Source organism: Setaria italica, chromosome V (genome assembly GCF_000263155.2).
Source record: "Setaria italica strain Yugu1 chromosome V, Setaria_italica_v2.0, whole genome shotgun sequence".
Classification (NCBI taxonomy): Eukaryota; Viridiplantae; Streptophyta; class Magnoliopsida; order Poales; family Poaceae; genus Setaria; species Setaria italica.
This window is the reverse complement of record NC_028454.1, coordinates 39,434,211-39,456,947: the sequence shown is the minus strand read 5'-3', so window position 1 is coordinate 39,456,947 and position 22,737 is coordinate 39,434,211. Positions and strand designations below refer to the sequence as shown.

The 22,737-nt window shown below is 44.1% G+C and overlaps 3 protein-coding genes and 1 pseudogene across 3 annotated transcripts; 3 read left to right on the top strand and 1 right to left on the bottom strand.

Moving 5' to 3' along the window:
* Positions 1-2,022: 2,022 nt before the first annotated feature.
* On the top strand, positions 2,023-6,309 carry LOC101768970 (rhomboid-like protein 20). Its single transcript, XM_004970237.4, has 8 exons — positions 2,023-2,201; positions 2,319-2,419; positions 2,721-2,861; positions 2,947-3,013; positions 3,399-3,550; positions 3,635-3,736; positions 3,815-3,940; positions 5,956-6,309. The coding sequence occupies exons 1-8, from the start codon at positions 2,177-2,179 to the stop codon at positions 6,115-6,117; spliced, it is 876 nt and encodes a 291-aa protein (XP_004970294.1). The 5' UTR covers positions 2,023-2,176; the 3' UTR covers positions 6,118-6,309.
* A 205-nt stretch (positions 6,310-6,514) lies between these two features.
* On the bottom strand, positions 6,515-9,774 carry LOC101768563 (annotated as a pseudogene).
* A 1,654-nt stretch (positions 9,775-11,428) lies between these two features.
* Positions 11,429-14,065, top strand: LOC101768155 (DNA-directed RNA polymerases II and IV subunit 5A). Its single transcript, XM_004970235.4, has 4 exons — positions 11,429-11,737; positions 12,477-12,656; positions 12,765-12,878; positions 13,628-14,065. Exons 1-4 carry the CDS (start codon positions 11,525-11,527, stop codon positions 13,751-13,753), a joined length of 633 nt encoding a protein of 210 aa, XP_004970292.1. The 5' UTR covers positions 11,429-11,524; the 3' UTR covers positions 13,754-14,065.
* Positions 14,066-16,372: 2,307 nt separating this feature from the next.
* Positions 16,373-22,557, top strand: LOC101767743 (stomatal closure-related actin-binding protein 1). The gene is made up of 13 exons (XM_014805315.2): positions 16,373-16,841; positions 17,472-17,763; positions 18,384-18,512; positions 19,079-19,171; positions 19,507-19,647; positions 19,777-19,845; positions 20,027-20,110; positions 20,210-20,387; positions 20,571-20,687; positions 21,035-21,093; positions 21,416-21,550; positions 21,847-21,996; positions 22,080-22,557. Exons 2-13 carry the CDS (start codon positions 17,482-17,484, stop codon positions 22,113-22,115), a joined length of 1,473 nt encoding a protein of 490 aa, XP_014660801.1. The 5' UTR covers positions 16,373-16,841; positions 17,472-17,481; the 3' UTR covers positions 22,116-22,557.
* Positions 22,558-22,737: the final 180 nt, after the last annotated feature.

The window sequence follows — 22,737 nt, the reverse complement described above, 5'->3', positions numbered from 1 at the left end:
TAAGTGGGTAATTTTGATGAAGATTAGGGGGTTACTTTAGTTTATTTTATATAATTGCAGAGGTGGGTAATTTATATATAAATTTAAGGGGTTACTTTAGGCTATTTTCATAATGGCATAGGTGGGTAATTTTTTAGAAAACATAATAGATCCAATGGTTATGATGATTTGAATCTGTCGATTGATGGTCGGATGTTTTGCTTTTTTTGTGAGAATTTCTAGGATTTCTCTCTTTTTCTAGAGTATCCACCTAGGAATCCTAGGTGGCTTCATCTGGAGGCTTCAAAAGGAGCCTCCAATTAGTAATAGTAAGATTTGGATAATAATTCACAAATACAAACGAAACACTACAGTGTGCTACAACAGTAATTTTATACTCCAAAGTTGGGCAACTAAACAAGGCCCCAGCTGCGCGGGATAGCGTGTGGGTGCTGAAACCTCACCACGACTGAGATGCTCAGGGAGTGAGCAGATTTGCTTAGTGTCCAAGTCATTGCAGATGAATGCGGCGGCAGCGCCGTGCCTAACTCGGAGGTGACGACAGGATGTTCAACGTCGAGTCTTGCAAAGCGAAAGTTGACAAGGTTTGAGAGGAACCGGAGGAAAAATGACGTGGCGGGCTGATGGGTGCGCCTAATTCCAGTCAATCTACCAGACAAGCGTGCGGCAGTGGTTGAGACTGAGACCCTTAAAATATGTACAGGAAAAAGTTAATACTAAGATGATATATTTCAGGTGGCTGATCGATCTTTTTTCCAGTCCTCATGTGGCGGCGATCAGAGATGGTGACTTTGGCAAGGGCAGAGTGGGCGTGGAATTGCGATGTTGCTCAAAAATCCGTTTAGCGTGCGTGGCACAATGCGGCAGTACAGTACGTGATTAAGATGGGTTGGCGGAACCACCCTTTAGATATTTTATTTAGTACTCGCTGTGTTTTTTCCCCCCAAACCGTGTTGCACAAGCTAAGATAAAACTGTCACACGCCTCTCATCTGGTACACGGCCAGACCTAAAAAAGTAAAAATTACACTCTAGACAATACCACGTCTTACGGATATCACCAGAGTCATCCAATTCCTAGGTTTCATAGACGACGACAGATGTGTCACGGTCTCTTTTGTGGCTCCACGCATCGATAGGTTGCGCTGAAGTCACTTTCAATCCCGGCGCGAGCCAGGAGTCGAACTCGCGACGCGGTTTTCTGAAGATTAATATAGATGGACCTTTGCTAATATCGAAGGGGAGGTTGGGGTTATGCTATTAGTAGGCATTAGCAATGAGAAGGGTCCAAGTGATCCAAACAAGAGCTTCGAAGCTACAACATGTTTTTTTTAAGTCAACCGGGGAAGGGGGGGGGGATGCCCCACCTGAATTTCATTAATGGGGCCATTTGCAGGCCAAACAACATTGTACAGGGATTTTAAGCATGAACAGAGGTGGGGGTGGGGGGGGGGGGGGTGTTCTGAGTACACACATCAGTTGTTCTACATGGAATTGAGTATGGAGCACCAGTGCTCGGCAATCTGCCGTTCTCCTTGTTTAATTCTATGGAGCACCAGTGCTCGACAACATGTTCTTGATCCAATGGCATTGGCACGTATCGTTTTTGAGACAGATGCTTTGCAAGTGGTAACTGATAAGATCACTGCACGACGAAGGGGGCCTGATATGGGAGACGCAGATGCACGGTGTCATCACTACGTGCATACGTGGAGGGTATGAACTTGTGTGCTGAATGATTTGAAAAATTCATGGATATAAAAGTACAATCTTGAAGTTGGTGGACTATGATGCACTTTATTTGGAAAAAAAATTCAGACGCTTAGTGCGATAACCTTCGTTACATCGAATGGGTTGGGGAGTTTTTTTTAAAAAAAAAGGAGGTTGGGGAGTTTGTTGGTACTTGGACAGAGCACGTATCAATTTGGGTGGGCTGCCTAATTCGTCGTCTACCGAGCGGTCAGGCCCAAAACTTGGCCTCTCCAGGTGCACACTTGGGCTCTGACTCGTCTCCACTCTCCTCTCCTTCCACCAGTCCTCCAGCGTTTCCAGAAGTTGCTGCTCCCTGGCACGGTGGCAGCTGGCAGGCTGGCTCGCACGCGTCCACCGACCAGGCCGGGCCAGCTCAGGGGCGGAGCCGCTCGCCTCCTCCTCTGCCGCCGCGGCGGCTGCTGGCGATGAACGGCGGGATCCCTGGATTCCGTACGCCCTCTGGCTCCTCTTTCTTTCGATTCGAAGCGGCTGCCGCTTCGGCTTCCCTTTTCTCTGCTCCTGTGTTACGGCTCTGATCTTAGCCCGATCCGATCTGGTTCTCCGCAGACAATGCGCCGGCGTCGAGGGCCGTGGTCGTCGCCGCCGCGCTCTTCTCCGTCCCCTTCGGCTTCCGCGGCCGCTTCCTCGACCTCGGCCTGTCCTACCAGGCAAGTCGCCCTTACCCTTCCTACCGATTGTGTAGTAAAATTAGTAAGATCCTAGCTGGTCCGGCGAACATTTTCACTGAGAGGCACACTTGTTTGCTTTGTTTCCGAATTAACAAGTTGGAATTGCAGGAAAATTTCTTATTCTCTGTAATCCCCTTTTGTTTCTGAAAATACAAGTGTAGCAGAATTTCCCATAAACTTGCCCTTGTTTCATCTGCAATTGGCTAGACAAACACAGGGACTACAGTCTGCAATGCTATAATAGGCAGCTAATTGGGCTCATTACCCCTTTTCAATGTAGAATGTTTATGAAAAGCTGAGTATATGGAGGCTGATCACCTCGGTGTTTGCTTTCTCGTCGACCCCTGAGCTGATCTTTGGAGCCACCCTGCTGTACTACTTTAGGGTATTCGAAAGGCAAATAGGTTCTAACAAGTATGCTGTAAGTATTTTTGTGCTTAAGGCGTTTGACACGCAGTTTATCGATCATCACTTGCTCATGCTGATGTAGTTATTTGAACATATAGGTCTTCATAGTCTTCTCCACCGTGGTGTCTGTCCTGCTTCAGATCCTTGCTTTAGGTTACCTGAAAGGTATGTCTTTTGTTGGTGCTTTGTAATACATGCATCTGTTAAACCCTGCTTAAACTACTGTCACATTTCACCTACCTTATTTCAGCTTCCTGTATGCGTAGGAAGCTTGAAATCCATATCCTTTAGTTGGCCAGAATTGTCTAGGAGCAAAATGGAAGGCACATTTGTAGTAGTTTTCTTAGTCCCACCATGTAAATTGGTTGTGCATATTCAAACTGGGGAAAGTAAACTGTCCGTTCAAAAAGAAAATTCATTGCAACCAAATTCTCTGGAAACCCCCCATTTAAAATTAGAGAACAAGGTAGCTAGGAGAATCACAATACAAACTTCACTTTTTGTATATTGTATGTTGTTCTTGTGTGACAAGTTAGTGTCAGAATTGCAGATCCTTCAATAAATCCACTCACGTCAGGACCGTATGGCCTCATTTTTGCATCTTATGTGCCATTCTTCTTTGACATTCCAATCTCAATGAAGTTTCGCATATTGGGCTTGAGCTTAAGTGATAAATCATTTGTATATCTGGCGGGACTCCAGGTTCAGCTCTATGATACCTTTGCCTTCCCTTGTTTCAAATCTTCCTCTATATCATAGCTTTACATATCTCATCTCTGTCAACAGCTTCTTTTCTCATCTGGAAGACGTTCTGTTGTACCTGGAGTTTCTGGCATACTAGCTGGCCTTTTGTATCGCCTGAATGCATTTGGGATCCGCAGGTTGAAGGTAATGCTCTCGAGATCCTTCCTGAAATGTGATGAGTGATAGAGTACACTCTTAACGCGATTGCATTTTCTCTAATAGTTCCCAGAATTTGCAACATCATTCTTCTCGCGGTTATCATGGCCCTTTTCTAGCAATCCTTATCAAGGGTTACCGACCACAGAAAATGATGGAAACATCCCTTCTCACCAAGTACATCAAACTGAGGCAAGTATTGTTATTATAACCCTTATATCTGCTTCATGTTGCAATATATTGAATTTTTGGGAGATCAGCACATATTAGGTACTAAATCAGGAGGTCCTCCAAACTTATAAGTAGCACATGAGTCATGACAGGGATGTCTTTATTATTCTATAACTAACCATGTTTGTTATAGATTTTGAAAACTAGTCCATCAACCCGTGCTCCCGCACGGGCTAATATTTTTAGAAGCTATTGCATTTGAAAATTATTTAGAAATTAAACTCGCGCTTCCACGCCTGCACAGCCCGCGAAGGAGATCTTCGAATGACCACAGCCCGTCCCGCCAAGGCGCCTCGCAGTGAGGGCCTTTGTCTAGTTGTGATTGATTTTTAATTAATAATTACTCTATGCACGTTTTCATCCATATTCGTACCTTTTCCATTTTGTATCACACCTCCAATCCTCCATACATTATGTTTAGCATACAAATCAATATTTTTCATCGATTCCTCACATACATGTATAAATGGTCTAAATGGTGGCACTCATCATGTGTATATACTTTAACTTAGTATTTTTATATTAACAATGACATAAAAGGTAATTTAGAATCATATATTAGTTTACTTTTTGACATTTTTGTATGATGCACGTGAAGATAATTAGATTAATATTTACGTGTTTACTTTAGGTTATTTTTAATAACGACACACGTGGGTAACATAGATAAAATTTTAGAATGACATTTCGAGTTATGCTTTATAATGATGTGTATTAGTGAATTGGATGAAGATTCTAGGATTTCTTTAGATTATTTTTTATAATAGCTGAGCTCGGTAATTTAGATATTGGTTTAGAGCTCATTTTTGAATATTTTCACAATGAGAGTGGTGGGTAACTTTTTAGAAAATATAATAGATCAGTGGCTATGATTATTAGAGTTTACATGATTGGTGTTTGATTGGTGTTTGATGTTTTTAATTTTTATGAGAATTTGTCTCTTTTTTCTAGCCCTGTCTCGTGGGAACTAATGCGGAGTCTCCAATGGAAAAAAATGAGACTACATTGCTACAAAACTATTACCATAAGCTACCTCTCGTTTGTTAAATATTCGAACATAATACTTATGTAGATATATACTTAATATATTCGTCCATTGTGATAGATTTTAGTTAGTAATTACTCTATAATATATTGAACCACATTTATGATCTTTTAACTTTCACTTTGCATCGCAGGTATGCGCATGAATTTGTTTAATGAACTTAGAATACAATTTTAGCATATAAATCTATATTCTCATTACTTTATATCCTTACAAATGGTGACACACATCATGTGAAAGATATAGACAATTTAGAATCATATATTGTTGTATATTTTTAATTAAGGTTATTTGATTCAAATGTAGGGTTACCTCATGTTATTTTTAATAATGGCAGGTGTGGGTAATATAGATGCAAATTTAAGGGGTTACTTTAAGTTTTTTAAAGTAATAGTGGTAGTCAATTCAATTGCAAATTAGGGGGTTATTTAAATATTGTTTATAATGGCATAAGTGGATAATTTGGATGAAGATTAGGAGGTTACTTTAGTTTGTTTTATATAATGGTAGGGGGTGGATAATTTATATATAGATTTAGGGGTTACTTTAGGCTATTTTCATAATGGCATAGGTGGGTAATTTTTTAGAAAACATAATAGATCCAATGACTATGATGATTTGAATCTATCGATTGATGATCAGATGTTTTGCTTTTGTGGTGAGAATTTCTAGGATTTCTCTCTTTTTCTAGAGTGTCCACCTAGGAATCCTAGGTCGCTTCACCTGGAAGTTTCAAAAGGAGCCTCCAATTAGTAATAGTAAGATAAATAATAAAAAACTAAGTTTGATAGCTAGGATGCAAGCACTTAAGCTGAAGATGTTAATCTTCAACTTATCTCATTTTATAGGTTGATGCTCATTGTTGCTCATTTTATAGTTTGAACACAACAGATTTTCCTGCATCTGCTTCTGATCACTGTGTCTCATTCAGGTTGCGCGCACAGCTACCCAAGACCCCACAGAATCCTCCATTTCCGCACTAATGTCCATGGGCTTCGATCGTAGCTCTGCAATTCAGGCTCTTGCGTTGACAAACTATGACGTCAACTTGGCCTCAAACATTCTGCTTGAAGCACAAGCTCTGCAGCAATGATACCCTGGAGTGAAAACGATACATAGATAGATGCTCTGTACATTAATGGATGTGAAGTATTTCAAATTTTCATTCATTCTTCTATATCAGACTTTATCTCAGAATTTATCGGTCAAACAAACCATTGTATTGACACAGAAAAGAGTGGAACTAAGCACAATGAATACATGAGCTTTCTCTATTTGCTTGCTACTTCTGAATGAATTTTGCAAGTGCTACTTCTGAATGATTGTTGCAAGTGTCGCCATGGGTACCCCTTTCTCATGGTCAGCACTGGCAGAGTGGTGGTTGCTAGATCGCCATTCAACTGGCGACAGGGAGTAGTCGGCTAACTGTTATTCCCTTGTCAGAGGGCAATGCACAAAATTAGTTCTAAACATCACTACATAGAACTATATAAGTATCAACGCGGAAGACTCAAATTCAACAGAAACCTCATAAACGCGGAGCATACTAACAGCATAAGTAATACAGTACCAAAAGCAAGACTCCATAGCATAAGGAAAATACAAGCATCAACAGCGACGGACAGGGGCAGGACGGTGGTACGCTAGCAGTAGTAACATGGCAACAAAACACGCAAGGAACAACCCATCGAAATCTGCCTGCCATAGAAGGCTACAACCACCAGAGCCTCATGGTCACAGATCTCACATGTCGTCGGGGTTCATCTCCTCTTCCTCGTCCTCGTACTCACCCTCCTCGTCGGCGGTCGCGTCCTGGTACTGCTGGTATTCCGACACGAGGTCGTTCATGTTGCTCTCTGCCTCAGTGAACTCCATCTCGTCCATGCCCTCGCCTGTGTACCAGTGCAAGAAAGCCTTCCTCCTGAACATGGCTGTGAACTGCTCGCTCACCCTCCGGAACATCTCCTGGATAGAGGTTGAGTTGCCAATGAAGGTGGACGCCATGGACAGGCCCCTTGGCGGGATGTCACACACACTGGACTTCACGTTGTTGGGGATCCACTCCACGAAGTAGGACGAGTTCTTGTTCTGGACGTTGATCATCTGCTCGTCCACCTCCTTGGTGCTCATCTTCCCACGGAACATGGCAGAGGCAGTGAGGTAACGCCCATGGCGAGGGTCAGCAGCGCACATCATGTTCTTGGCATCCCACATCTGCTGTGTGAGCTCAGGGACAGTGAGGGCACGGTACTGCTGGGAGCCACGGGAGGTCAGTGGGGCGAAGCCGACCATGAAGAAGTGGAGACGGGGGAAGGGGATCAGGTTCACTGCCAGCTTCCGGAGATCCGAGTTCAGCTGACCAGGGAACCTAAGGCAGCAGGTGACTCCACTCATGGTAGCAGAGATCAAATGGTTCAAATCCCCAACTGCAGAAATTAACAGACATGCAGAATATGTTATCATACACAGGCAATACATGCATGCATATATCCACAGTGCTGAAAAGATAAAATTGATTAAGATTGAAGGCTGCTTACAGCTAGGCGTGGTCAGCTTGAGAGTCCTGAAGCAAATGTCATAGAGGGCCTCATTGTCAAGAACCATGCACTCATCAGCATTCTCAACCAACTGGTGGACTGAAAGAGTGGCATTGTATGGCTCAACCACGGTATCAGATACTTTCGGTGAGGGGAAAACTGAGAATGTCAGCATCATGCGGTCAGGGTACTCCTCCCTGATCTTTGAGATCAACAGCGTACCCATACCAGATCCAGTACCACCACCAAGAGAGTGGCATACTTGGAATCCTGAACAAACAAAAAGATGGTGTTAATGTTGCCTGGTCAATAGAAAAAAACATTCCAACAAAGAAATAGGACACAGATAAGACATTGATGATCAGTTATAACAGCTTGCTATGCATGCCATTTGTTCAATGTAAATATGCCAATGGCACAAAATATAGGTACTAAAATACAAAATTTCTAAACAATCAGTAATAAGTAACAATGTCATTTAGGATAGTGCAGCAATATAGGACTCGAACTAGGACGAGCAAGAGCAGCTTCATAATAATTCACATGCATGTTAAAAACAAAAAAAATTAAAACAGTAGGAGATACTTCTACATGAGCATCTCACCCTAATTGTTTCAACAGAAACTGATCTAATAACTACCAGCAATCAGTTAATGTCAATAAGCTCAAGTACCTTGCAGGCAGTCACAGTTCTCTGCTTCCTTCCTCACAACGTCCAGAACAGAGTCAATGAGCTCAGCACCCTCAGTGTAATGGCCCTTAGCCCAGTTGTTACCGGCTCCAGATTGCCCAAACACAAAGTTGTCAGGGCGGAAGATCTGCCCATAGGGTCCAGTGCGGACACTGTCCATTGTCCCAGGCTCAAGGTCCATGAGGACAGCACGGGGCACAAAGCGGCCACAGGAGGCCTCGTTGTAGTAGACATTGACACGCTCCAACTGCAGGTCAGAGTTGCCTGTGTACCGCCCAGTTGGGTCAATGCCATGCTCATCACACACCACCTCCCAGAACTTGGCACCGATCTGGTTGCCACATTGCCCACCCTGGATGTGCAAGATCTCTCTCATCTTCGCCCTAGAAACAAGAAAAAGAGCATATGAATTAATTTGAGATGCTGCAGTAAGCACACTAACTTAAAAAACAGTGCCAAAGCAAAAAAAGTTTGCTAGTTGCTATACTCCTCAAGTTGATTAGATCAAGCATATACACTTGTCCAGCCATTTACAACTGAATCAGAACCTTGAAATCATAAATGAGAGTACAAGCAAGCTCACATTATCCTAAACCAGTCCAGATATGGCTACCATACAACAGTATTCGGGGGCAACTTGAACAAAAAGATAGCACAAAGCAAACCATCTCACCATATATGCAATGGGTGGAAGTTTCATCAGATGGATGTTCTAGGCAAATTATAAGTGTGGTTCGAAATACAACAAACGCCGTTTGAAGCAAACAAACATCTAACAGCCTGTTAAATACGGAGAAACTAAAAGGCTACACTGTTTCAGACCCGAAATGTCAGTGGACTCCGAAACAGATCACATAGAGCACATCCAGATCTGTAGTTTAAAAACCAGCTTACACAGATCAATCACTGAATCGCCATCTAAATACAAAATGCATCCTCATTTATAGCAGATCTATTCGAGGATTCATCGCGATTGTAATTTCACGAGCTAAAACGCTCAAATGGAAACGGCGGTTTTAGATCTAACATCAGTCCACAAATTCATGGCACACGAAGATATCTACATGTAACAGCTACATTCCCGAGACCGAATGTTTAGCCGCACAAGTAGCACGAAATCCCACAACTCCAACACACCAGACCAATCGAATCATTTCTGCTGAAATAGAAAAAAACAAGTGCGGGAACAGGGCATGCGTCGGTGGATATCAGCAGATCCAAGCGCATTACCGGCTATACATCGCACAAAACGACCCAAAAATTTCACAAAAATCTAGCTAACGACGCCCCAAATCACCAATCCAAATCAGAACCGATGCAGCACAGATTCAAAGCTCGCCTAAGAGGGCAGTTCAGAAATCCTTACGAGGTAGGGGATGATCCGAACGGCGAGGCGACCGGCGGCGAAGGAGGGAGATAGATCGGCGAGGTAGGGGAGGCCGGGGCGAGTGCGGCGTCGGCAGCGCGGGGTTAAATAGCCGTAGGCGGCGGACGGAGCGGCTGGCATCCGACGGCCCGCACTCGCTCCGAACGGCCCAGATCTCTCCTCCTTGCGTGATTTTCAAATTTTCCCCCCCTGCGGCGAACTACCCGAACTACCCCTCCAAATATCGCCACCCTGCCGGGGCCCACATAGACGCCCGGGGTCCGCGCCCGGTCTAGCCTGTTCCCAAACTGCCCCCGGGTAACAATTTCGCCTCGCTGGCCCCCGCCTGTCGGCGCAAGCTGGCTTCCGCTGGGCGGGTTAACGCCACCTTACTGACAGGTGGGTTCGACTATTTGTGGCCCCACAAGTCATGGAGAGGTTTAATGCCAGGACGTGTTGTGGCGGTGCGATCGGTGGGCCAGCATAGCGGCTGGCCCATGTGAGGGGGTGCGATCGTGGGGTACGCTTATTGGTAGGTAGTGGGTGCCGGTTGGTGCGAGGTCCAGCCATCAGTGAGAGGAGTCCGACGCGTCCGCGCTACGGCTCCGGCGAGCGGGCGGGCCCAGCGGCATGTGAGTGACCCCTCAGCTTTCCCGGGGGCCTCGCGTGTGGGGCACGTGCTCCCGCGGCCTTCAGTGCTCTGTTGCTTTCCTGTTCTGAGCTGTTCAAGATTGGATCTTGGCAGGAAGCACACCGTTCTGTTCGTCTGTGCACAGTATTTTTGTTCAGTGAAGCCTTGGGCAGGATGGCGTTGTGAAGAATCTTTGGCCAGCGCCGCTTAGGTGTCAGTGTGAGGTCAGTGGATAAGCTGCGGCGTTGCTTTGCTGGACATGAGCAGCTGGGGACAAGCTCCTACATACAGTATGCGCCATGATCGCGACCGGCAGGTGTACGAAAATGTCCTTCCAACTCGTTTGACAACGGGTCTCATTTCCCAACGAAAATTGAAGGATCCTTCGTTCGGGTAGCTTGTCCAAATCCTGTGCGTGTATCTGGTGAGCATTTCAGGAAGGCGTCTTGATGAATGATGATCAGTCATCGTCAGTGGCTATAGTTTCAGATGGCAGGTCGGGGAACACAGCTTGCTCAGGCCCAGTTTCTGCTTCTAGGAAAGGAGCCAATCTAAAAAGTTAGGCCCATTTGCGCTATGTTTTCGTACTTGCAACTTTTGAGGGCGCTGAGCAATCTCTGGTCACTGTTTTTCCGCTGAAAAACCACTAATCCCGCTTGGAATTCCATTCTAATAATCATAATTTAGATATAAATTAATTAAACTAATATAATTATATATTGAATATATTTGTATATTATTGCACTTCTGCTACGGAAAATCGAGTTGAAGAGCGTGTTATAAGTTGCAAATTAGAAATATAGTACGAGGATCTGCAAAATCGATTTCCATCTCCCACCCCATAAATTTAAGATAAATTTATATCTAAACTTTGGAAAGTTGTGAAATGCTACGTTTCAAAACAAATAGACTACTCCAGTAGATTCCAATTAAGATCTGTGAAGTGGCACAGCTGTGAACGAGGAAGAAAATTCAGAATCAGTACAGCTCCGTGTCACGTTCGATGGCCCGGCCTGCGGCCCACAGGCCACAGCTGCTTCCCGCGTGCGCCGCCGTGCCGTGGCCCCCACACGTCATCCGCACGACCAACACATGCGGGCAAGCGGCACGTTCGCTTCCTCGCGCGCATCCGGGAAAGCGGGCCCACCCGCACCCGACCCATACCCACTCCACTGGTGCGTAGCTAGGACGACGTCACCTTCAAGCTCTCAGCTCAGCCGCCTCGCTCGAACCGGAAAGCGAAGCAGAGGAAGCGAGCCGGCGGCGGCGACGGAGATGTCGGCGGGGCTGGTGACCGACGAGGTGACCATGGGCCGGCTCTACCGGATCCGGCGGACGGTGATGCAGATGCTGCGCGACCGCGGGTACCTGGTGGTGGAGCACGAGCTCGCCACCAGCCGCCGCGACTTCCTCCGCAAGTTCGGCGAGTCCTTCCACCGCGAGGACCTCCTCATCAACAAGTACAAGAAGAACGACCCCTCCGACCAGGTCAGTCTCAGCTCGGCTCAGCGCCCGATCCAATTCGAATCCGCTCCGCCGCCGGTCAACTGCCTCCCCTGCTTTTCCTGCCGCTCTTGATCGGATCAGACAGTACGGACGCTTGTAGCTAGCTGCTCGATCCAGCTCCCTTTGCGGTTGATGACCCTTTCTCTGGATCGGTGCGTCTCTCGTCGAATCCGCAGCTCTGCTCTTGCTGTCTTGCACGATCGATCATTTCGAGGTCCGAATCGCGATCGGCGGCGTGGATGCTGCGGCAAGCCAAATGCTTCACAGTGTTGAGCACCGATCGAGCTTATCGTCTGCCTGATCTCAGCTTACGAATTGCCTAACTAGCGTTTAGATTCTGTGTGTTCGCACCATAATTCGACATGGTCACCCAATTCCAAAATTCGCGCCCACATCTTCAGTCAACTGATCCATAAATACTACTAGCTTGTTGAAGTGTGAACCTACTGCAGCAATTTAATGCATGGTCAGCATTTCGATGCTTGGATATTTCGGTATAGGTTCATGTAAACTTGTAGGGATGAATAATCTTGAAGCTCAGATGTAGCCAAAGACTGAATATCCACAGCACTATCTGCTAATTTTACCAAAGTTCAGATAGCAATAGTGCCATTTTGTCAGCATTAATTCGATCCATTATAGCAAAGTTTAGCATTTTCAGTTAACAGTTGAACTTGGTAGTCCTCCTGATTGCACAATTTGTTTTTCTGTGATCAATCAGATATATGTTTTCTTTCCCAACGATGACAAGGTGGGGATGAAACACATCAAGAAGTATGTTGAAATGATGACACATGAGAACGTCTCCAGAGCTGTGTTGGTTCTTCAGCAGAATCTCACTCCATTCGCCAAGTCGTTTCTCATTGAATTAGAGCCAAAGATACACTTGGAAATTTTCCAGGTAAGTCTTGCGAAACAGCAAACTACTGCACTTCGACCAGCACATCATCACTTGGTCAGCGTCCTATCGTGCTGCTCTGTGCTATCTGATAACTGAAGCATTGCACAGGAGGCCGAGTTGCTTATAAATATAAAGGAGCATGTTCTTGTTCCTGAGCATCAGGTGCTTACAAATGAGGAGAAGAAGACACTATTGGAACGGTACACCTTAAAGGAAACTCAGGTATTGCTGCTTATTCACACTTACAAGTTTAGATTTCGGGGCTAGTGGAGCCAATTATATATCTATACCTTTCTAATTTACCAACTGGGTGAACGTCAAGTTAACAGAAAGTTTGAAGTTTCCACTTTTCTAGAGCCCCAGCCATTTTAAATAGTCAGTTTCGATCAACCATCTTTGACCTTTTTAGTTCCACAATTCTAGTTTGTAGCTTAATCATTTATAGTAGAAAATTCCTAATTAGGGAAACATACATAGCCCACTTGTTGCATGAGCATGCATGAAAACCTCTATGTTATATGACGCAAGAGTAGCGTTTAAGTCTTTAGGAGTCCATTGCATGAGACTAAAGTAATTACTAGCTCCTCCACAAAAGCAAGAAACAGTAAAACTGTTAATGTAGATGGGTCAGGTTGTCAGAATGTCCTCATTCCCTGCAGTTTGCTTCAAGAGAATTGGTCCATAGTTTTCCTGTTGGAAGTCTGCCAGATTAACCACTGAAAACTGATCAATGGTTTTCTTGCATTGTTCAGTACTTCAAATAAGGGCCTGTTCGCTTCAGCTTATAAGCCGGCTGAAAAGCTGAAACGGCTGATTTGTTGTGAAAGGAAAATACTGTTTGGTGGCTGATAACCACAGAAAGGCTCAGTTTTTTATGATATCCTCAGCATTTTTCAGTACTGTCTCTAGTAATTAGCATGCCTTCAGGTTGTAACCCCTCTCCTTTTTCCTGAATGCATTGGACCAAACAGCTTCCAAGAATACAGATTACGGATCCTATTGCCAGATACTATGGCCTCAAACGAGGTCAGGTCGTGAAGATCATCAGACCCAGTGAGACGGCCGGCAGATACGTTACATACCGCTATGTTGTATGAGTAAACTCAAAACTCAAGTGAACTGAAGAAGAGAACCATAGATATGGTAAATTTTGAAGGTACACAAATCCATTTGCTTGGAGAAATCAGTATCGCTTTGTAGCAGACCCTATCAACGACCAGTGTCTGCTGTTTAAGTGAATTTGAATAAGCTGAGTATATGGACCACGCATGGAATTCTCATGCTGTACACTTGCTTGATGAACTGTATAAACACTACATTTTTAGATACTGGTATAAACACTACATAAAAAGAAGCTTGTTTTCGGAGCAATAGAAGCTCCTACATTGCTTATGGATAAATCTTGGATATTTTGAGCACTCATGATGAATTATCTTCGTCGTATTCCTCCTCTTTTTTTTACACACTCGTGACAGTATCACAGTCAGTCCACAGTTGTGCCAGGCGTTGGACTCGGCTGGCCTGTTCGGGATGGGCCTTTCCTTCCCTAATTCTGGGTAGAGATTTAGTGGGCTTTTATTGTAGGCCCAGGGCCCTGCTGTCCTCATCCGAGAGATATGCCAACAATGAGTTTACTGTTGCTGCTAGTACTGATGAGTGAGTGATTTTGCGCCGGGCGGATTAGTTTGTTCGAGAGTGTTTCGGTGAGCGAGCGGATCTAGTGCTGGAACCACCGAACCATGGTAAAACTATTGTACAAAAACATGTACTCTAAACAAAGTGGCCATCATGAAAGAGAGCTGCCCTAATAAGCAGCACACTAACGAGCCGTTCAGCATTCAACCACCCACTAAGATCTAAACAAAAATCGGTGATTTGTTTCCGTACGCGCTATAGCACTCCAAACGAAGAAGCGAAGTGATTTCTGGTAGAGAAGACGTCTGAGACCACGATGCTGTTCGGCTGGACTTATAAGCCAGCTAAAAAGCTGAAACGGCTTATTTGTTGTGAGAAAAAAATACTATCGGTGATTGATAGGCTGCACAACGCTGCAGGGACGGAACGGACCACTCCAATCGTGAGCCCTGGCTGGTATTTCATCAGGAGGGTACCACGCATTAAATCTGTACCGGCAATTGCAGCCTTGCAGCAATGCTTAATAAAGGTGTGGCTATATTTTAGTAGCAGCAGTGGCATCATCAGACAGCATCCACCAACCGAACAACACCAACACAAGGACGGGAGATAAAAGGCGAGGGCGAAACAGTAGCATAGACAAAGATGAGCACGAACACCGCCCGGAGATAGAATATGCACCCCAGGGGAAGGGAAAGAAAGAAAACTGCGAAATGATTCGCGAAGCGAGTACGTTCCAGAAAAAAGGAAAAAGATAATGCAAAGCGAGATAGCGACCCACCGGCGCTTTGGGTTGATGCTAATCCTATCGCTTCCGCAATGATTCACGCGTTCATCTTTCGCCGATCAAAAGATAGAATACTAGGCAGTAGACAACTAGGAAGGAGGTCATGCAACTACACGCCAAGTGTTCCCCTTTGGGTCTCATTCTCATCGAGAACATACCTGGCCAGAATCCAGGAGCAGCGCGGCATCCGTGCGTCTTCATCGTTGGTTGGTATAGATGGCACATTGGCACTAGGACACACTGCTGATTGGCTTTGTCCCTGACCTGTGCACAAAGACTCAAAAGAGCTTCCGCTGCTCCAAAATTCAGATCATTCTCTACATGCAGCCTGAACCGAACAGGAACATCCATTTGCTGTTCTTCCCCCCGACCCTGTCCCTGTCGTGACGGCTCGTCGCCGGATCCATGGGCCGATGCTATTAGGTGAGGCATTCACGCGCGCGCCCGTTCTTGCGTTACAAACTTACAAGCATCTCCTCCTCTTGCTCCAGATTGTTTCTCCGGATGACGCCATTGGAGGCGCATGCGCTAACATAGAAATAGAAAACACCATCAAACGTGTGGCGCGGAGGCCACCGGCGCGAGTCCTCCTCCCCGGCCCCCGCACCGGCCGGCACCGGCCGCCGGCCACGTACCCGTCGCTGCCTCGCTTGCGTGTTCGATGCGAGTCAAAGCGCGCGCGCTGCCGAAAGGGGGTTGGTTGGCCGTTTTGTGTAGCTGTCACGGACCGTTCCGCGAGCCGTGTGCCGCGTCGCCGTCGGCCGCGCACAAGACGCTGCCGCCGCCGGTCTCTTCTCTCTGGCCGCATCTCAGTACAAGTCAAGTGGTCACCTACTCACCTCGTATAGCACGCAAGCACCTGTACATATACGCCGAAGTAAAAGTTTTGTCACGATGGTACGAAAATTACAAGCAAAACAAAGTCATTGAGTAAAATAAACTTTTTCCTTTTTTTTATTAGAAAACAATTCCATGTAATAGTACTAACATAATGTACATCAGTTGGGCAGTCTAGCACATTGTTAATCCTGGCACTGATTTTTCAGTTGGGCAGACACGCAGCACATCTCGAACTGCACGAGGGATTTGAACTTGCGGATATATTTATGTTGCCAAATCCGTGATACTCCTAGAAAAATCCCCAGCCGGTCAGCTCTGGACAGCCGGCCTGGCTTATTACCTGGCAGTCACACAACCCCAAGGCCATTTAGAAAAGGAGGGCCCATGTCTCAGTGACCGTCCGGCTCCAACTAATCCTAAACAAAACCCTGTCGCTAATCGTTCGTCTCCGCAGCGCAAGTACAGCTACAGGCAGCATCCGTAGTAGCTTCCCTTCCCCTCCCCCTCCCTCCCTTTCCCTTCGCTTGCTTGCTTTGCTCCCCTGCTCTGCCGTCCCGTCGTCGCCGTCTCCTCGTGGCTGGCGCATCGAGAATTCGAACCCACTCGTCGTCAAAAGGATTCCGTCCGCGGGATCGAAAGCAACAGCTCCCGATTATTAAAGCCCCCGCTTTTGAAAAAGCTGCGACAGGTTAAAACCCTAGAGGAAATTGGAGGAAGGGAAATTCGTTTCCTCGCATCCCAACCAAATTGCGGTTGCGTGCTCCAGACGGGGGGTGCGGAGCCTAGAAGCTCCCAGCGTCCGACGCCGCCGGTGCCTCGCTCTCTCCGTGGCGGATCCTCCGCCGGCCGCTCCTCCACTGTCCTGGTGGATTTGGGTGGAGATTAATCGGGGACGTGGATTTTTTGGGTTCGTTATTTTGCTGGTAAGTGGTCACAGCTTGCTTCAATTGGGCGGATTCGCTTGTTCTAGAAGTTGGTGCTGTTCTGGGGGACCTTTTGTTTGCTGTTACTGCGAGCAATCGAATCCAATTTCCTTCCCTTTTCTAAGTTCGTTTAGCTGTCGATTTATGCTTCTGAGTGATGCTCTGCTAATCCATTAGGTTCTTCAGCATCGAAGATGAATCTAGCCAACGTGCCAGTGCTGTTTTTTTATCTTCCAAAAAAAGAGAATAGAAACAGCAATTTGGGTCCAGCTTTTGCCTTACTCTAACCAATTTTAGGTGTCCTTGTACTCAATAACAGCTATTTTATAGTCTAAATAAAGGCTGTGGCTTTACCTTCAACCGTAGTGCTTCGAATTGTAAAGTTCACTCCTGTCCCTAGGATGTCAATTTAGTAAGGTTTTCTGATATTGGTGGCTAGGTGCTAGGATGAATGGAATTTACCTCCTGATCTAACACCAACTTTACTGTGCCTTGTTATATGTAGCCACAAACAACGCAAAATTCCACACAGGACAAATCTGTCAATATGTAATAGCTCTCTGATGTGCTAGTAGTTTTTCAAGTTTTTGAAGCATTGAGGATATATGTTTGTGTTCAATTTGTGATCAGAGAACCACACATGACAAGGGTCATCCATGACTCTGGAGACGGCGTGCAGAAGGAGGCACTCGATTTGGTCTCATCCGATGTTAACTTCCCCAAGGGCCATTTCCCGGACTACAGGATTGGACCAAACAACCAAATCATTGATCCAGAAGAGACACATGAGGCTGTACCTCTCAAGGAGATTGTTGCCAAGGAAACAGCACAGCTGCTAGAGCAGCACAGGCGCCTTTCAGTGCGTGATCTCAAAGAGAAGTTTGAGAAGGGTCTGTCTGGTGCTTCCAAGCTGTCTGAAGAGGTATTTTGCTCAGTTTGCCGCTCCTTTTTTCAATGTAGGGAATCCTAGCAAAAATATTATTCACCCTAGACACCAATTGCCAATGGAAATTCTGCTCGAGTACCTCTCATGCAAATAGTGCAGGTGCGGCTGGATTCAGATATAGCATTGATATTTTATGAAATGACAACAGGGTAAAGATTCAAATTGTGTTCAAGTTATCTGCCAGTAAAAATATTAAGATGGTGCTCATTCTCACATTAATTGCATGATTGTATCTGTGGGTTCCAGAGCTCAAATTTATCTCAGTCTCATATTAATTGTATCTGCGTCTTCCTCCATAGCTCAAATCCATCACTTCTTAATTTTTATTTCTAGTTTGCTGTTTGGGCCCCCTCCTGAAATACTTGCCAGTTTGTCTTCCTTTCCTGAACATGCTCAAGTTTCCACAATAGCATATTGTTTATAGAAGGAAATGGATAAACACATGGGACGATAAATACAATGGGCTACAGTGATGTTTGACGTCTTACTTGATAGTTGAGAACTCACAAGTTTGTTATGAATATTCAGATTCTAGTGTTACGCTACTCCAATCAAAAAATGGAGTTCCATTCTAAAGTTATTTCCTCATGTTTCAGGCTAAGCGGAGAGAAGCAGCTTCATTAGACAGGCAGGTTCTTCTGAAGAAGCTCAGAGATGTTTTAGACACACTGAGAGGCCGTGTAGCTGGTCGAAATAGAGATGATGCTGAGGAAGCTATCTCACTGGTTAACCTCTTCTCTTACAAACTTGAAATTTCTTGACTTGCCAATCTCTGCCTCCTTCTATACGCTTCTTGTAGATTCATTTCTTGATCAAAATGGACCTTTTTTTTCTCAAGTATCTCTTTCTTGAGGTTAGTGTTCCAGATAAAAGGCAATGATCTTATAAGCTATTCAAATAAGTGTATGTTCTTTTCATTTCACCCACTCAGTGTGTTGATGCTAGAGTTTACTGTATGTTGGTTGTAATCTTGTAATGAAAATAGCAACCTGCCAACCAGTCTCATGGTAGCTTTTTTGCAAGATGGTCATGAGATCCTTTTGACATGTATCATCTGTAGCTTCTTTGGACATATTTTTAGAATTTCTGTTTTCTGGCATATATCTCTATTTTCTCTTTCTGAATAGTAGATGAGGACTATGTTCGCACTTCCCCTTACTTTTCATTTCAAATTTACTTTTCAGTTATACCTGCCCAGTGCCCTGTCCATATTGAGATTGTAAACATTTTTTTTTCCTCTATGCTGTCTTTAGTTGGAAAAAAAAGTGATTATGAAGTTATATGCTATCAGGTGGAGGCACTAGCCGTTCAGCTGACTCAACGAGAAGGGGAGTTAATTTATGAGAAGGCTGAAGTAAAAAAGTTGGCTAACTTCCTTAAGCAGGTCTGTCACATTTTTTTATTAGTATCCAAGTAGCTTTGAAGCCTTTAAAATTATGGTGAATCAAACCTGAAAATCGGAGGTGAGGCCTAGAACATTGCTTCCTTTTTGTCAAAGTGTTACAACATAACCAAGTAGCTTTGTGCGTGTTTCACGTGGAATACAATTTTTTTTGGAAACACTGAGCATCAGTTTCTCATGATTTGGAAACTTCTTGTGAGCTCTTTTGATTGTGTTAAGCACCACTAGCAACCTAGGAGCTTCCTTTTTCTTTTTGAGGCATAGCAGACTAGTCTAATTGAACCTTAAGATTTACCAGACTTTTACATTTATTTTAGGCTACTGAAGATGCACGTAAAGTGGCTGAAGAGGAAAGGGCTCTTGCACTTGCTGAAATTGAAAAGGCTAGAGCCGCAATAGAAAAGGTTGAGAAAGCATTGCAGGTGCATGATTCTGCTTCAAGTAGCAGGGAGAAAGAGGTACTGCCTTATTTCACAATGAATGTTTGTTTGACTTGTGGCTATTGTATCATGTGTTGTTTGAGCTGTTGCAAGTTGCCATTAGCCCATATTTATTTTGTATATTGATTTTTCCCTGCTAATAATCAGGAGATAGAGGAACTTAAGAAAGAGGTCCGAGAGGCTAGGAGAATAAAAATGCTACACCAGCCTAGCAAGGTTTGTTTCACATCATTGATTATCATGTTTCTCTTTTTATATCTTGTATCCAAGTCTTAATCGACTTGCTATATATTCGCTGCAGTTTGTTTGATGTAGCTAGTGAAAAAAAAACATATCATCTTCTCATAATATGTTTATGCTGTGTGCTTATCACTAATGGCCATAAAAACAATCATAGGTTATGGACATGGAGTTTGAGCTGAAGGCACTGCGGACCCTCATCTCAGAGAAAACTCAGCTTTGTAATCAGCTAAAGAAAGAGGTATTTCCTGTCAGATGTATAAAACAGAGTTCATAGGGTCTTCTAATTTAAGCAATGTTCAACCATATGCCAATCACCACCATCACTTTCTATTTATAGCTTGCCATGATCAAGAGGCTGGAAGAGGATAGTTCTGACCTCTTTGAGCTTGAAGGTTCTGATACCCTCGGATCACAGCTTCATATTATCCCTCGAGTTGATGGTGCTCCAAACATTGCAAACTGTCCAATTCAGTGGTACCGTGTAATCTCTGGGGGCACTAGAGAGCTCATATCTGGTACGTCAATAAAGCGCCATGCAATCTAGCAGGACATCTTCATAAGTCACTCAAAGAAACAGTCTCATTTGATAATAACTGTCTCTGTTTTTTTTGGCATCTCATGCAGTCGTTCCAAAAATTTGTAAAACTGTTCCCCATATTCCCATTCTTCTTCGTTTATATTTTGAACTCTTCCTGCAGGAGCAACGAAATTTACATATGCTCCAGAACCGTTTGATGTTGGCCGCTTATTGCAAGCAGAGATGGTTTTGAATGCAGACAAAATTATAGTTCAGACAGATGGTCCTATAGAGAACGGTTAGTCTTTTTCCAAGGCTTTTTAACTGATTCAAGTCATTTCCTGATCTATTTTTTAAACAAGTTTGAATGGCAGTCCTAATACATTTCTTCCAGAAAATACCTGAAATTCAATTATCGACGCTTGTTATTTTAACTTTTTCATTGTTTGTACATTTCTTCTACATTTGTGTCTTATCTGACTTCCTACTATTAGTATCAGATAAGGTAAATACAAGTATTGTATGATTTATCTTATCATATTTTATAACAATCTTGCTAAAACAGCGAGCCACTAATAGTTTGATACAAGCTTCTGACATGACTGTAGTTTCTCTTAAATAGCTGACTTCTTGTGCTTTGAACAGCTGCAGGACTTGAACGTTATGTGGACTCACTAATGAAAAGGATGGATATTGAGTTCAATGTAAGATTTCCATCTGTCATATATGATACAGTTTCTTTGATTCTTTTTTGGAAATCACCTTCTATGAGTTTACTGAAACCAGTGAGCACTATTTGAAAGTTATTTAGGGCCTGCTCAGATGTGGTGGGATCTGAGCCTCAAAAGATGAATACATCAAGTCCCCCCACATGTAACCAGGCCCTTCAGTTTTTTCATCAGTTGAAGCGACACTGAATTTGACTATATTTTGGCATTATTATTTGCAGTAGAAAACAGTGTTTGAGCTTTTACTTTAATATAAATGCTACGTTGAACTAAGATTCGCACCTGTGTTGCTTTGTAGGTGGTAGTCACCCAAATGAACGGGAAGGATTACTCGTCAAATTCTGTTCATGTATTTCACATTGGAAAGCTGAGAATAAAACTCCGAAAAGGATGGTCTACAAAAGCAAGAGAGTCGTATTCCACTACGATGAAGGTAAAGTCTGATCACAGCATGTGTGTAACCAAAGTACTCTCTAGGTCTTTATATGCACTTGCTTGACATATTGCCTATCCTGTGGTTGTAGCAGTAGCCATGTTTAGAAGAATATTGGTCTCATGCACTCATATTGTTGCAATGCATTATGTGTCCAATGCTTCATTGACTGTGCAAAGGATTTGATTAAATGCTGTTCATTCGTTGACAGAACTTTTTATGCTGCAATCCAAGCCAATTCAACACTATTTTTTTGATTAATTTTCTTAAATCTGTTTTTCTTGTTCCATTTACAGTTATGTGGGAGCCGTGGTGGCGGTAATGCTGCAGCTAGGGCAGTTTTCTGGCAAGCTAGGAAAGGCTTGTCCTACACTCTAGCTTTCGAAACAGACAGGGACAGGAATGCTGCAATTATGATTGCTCGCAAATTTGCTTTGAATTGCAATGTATGATTTTCTATTTGAGTTGTCTTATTGTGCAAATGATATTCAGAAAACAACATGGTTTATGCCTTTTGATGGCTCTGCAGGTTGCTCTCACTGGCCCGGGTGATCAAGGCACCTGATGAAGTGATCAGGGCATGTTTTGACAGCGACATGGTACATAATTAGGGTGTGTGGATTGGCTGATTGGGTGCTTGTCTATTTGTGCTTGTGAGAGTAGAGGTTGTACACTACGTGAGGATATCCCCTTTTCATATATTTTATGGAGGCATTGTTTTTGTTTGCCTGCCAGCAGCACTAGCCACGTTCTTCTTCTTGAAACAAGATGTACAAATCAATCACTGTTCTTGTGCGTCACATCTGTAATATTTGAACGGAAAAAGGCTTGTCATAGTTTCTCCCAGGAAGACTTCCTTTATTTACTAAGGAATGTGTACAGACAGCTGGTTTCCTGAAGTCATCGATTGATGATATTCAGGTGGTCTTTAGTGGATGCGTGATGTGTGGACAGTTTTTGTAGTTGAACATGATTCGGAGTTCTATCTGTCGATTATCAGCTGTAAAGATCTTTGATACTGCATTTGTCATCGCTGGAGCATGAGGTGGCATGAAGAAAGGAAACAGCAATACTCTTTTTCTGAGACACGCGGGCAAACATGGCGACATTTTCTTTCAAGTGAGTGCTGTATAAAATCCTCTGATGAACCAAATTAGACGTCAATCCCTGATTGGGCGGATCGAACT

Coding starts and splice junctions, on each gene's coding strand:
- LOC101767743 (XM_014805315.2), top strand. CDS start 17,482: ATGACAAGGGTCATCCATGACTCTGGAGACGGCGTGCAGAAGGAGGCA. Junction 19,846..20,026: donor TGCTACACCAGCCTAGCAAG/GTTTGTTTCACA, acceptor AAACAATCATAG/GTTATGGACATGGAGTTTGA. Junction 20,688..21,034: donor AGATGGTCCTATAGAGAACG/GTTAGTCTTTTT, acceptor TGCTTTGAACAG/CTGCAGGACTTGAACGTTAT.
- LOC101768970 (XM_004970237.4), top strand. CDS start 2,177: ATGAACGGCGGGATCCCTGGATTCC. Junction 3,014..3,398: donor TGCTTTAGGTTACCTGAAAG/GTATGTCTTTTG, acceptor TCAGAATTGCAG/ATCCTTCAATAAATCCACTC. Junction 3,737..3,814: donor TTGGGATCCGCAGGTTGAAG/GTAATGCTCTCG, acceptor TTTCTCTAATAG/TTCCCAGAATTTGCAACATC.
- LOC101768155 (XM_004970235.4), top strand. CDS start 11,525: ATGTCGGCGGGGCTGGTGACCGACGAGGTGACCATGGGCCGGCTCTAC. Junction 12,657..12,764: donor TACACTTGGAAATTTTCCAG/GTAAGTCTTGCG, acceptor AGCATTGCACAG/GAGGCCGAGTTGCTTATAAA. Junction 12,879..13,627: donor ACACCTTAAAGGAAACTCAG/GTATTGCTGCTT, acceptor TGGACCAAACAG/CTTCCAAGAATACAGATTAC.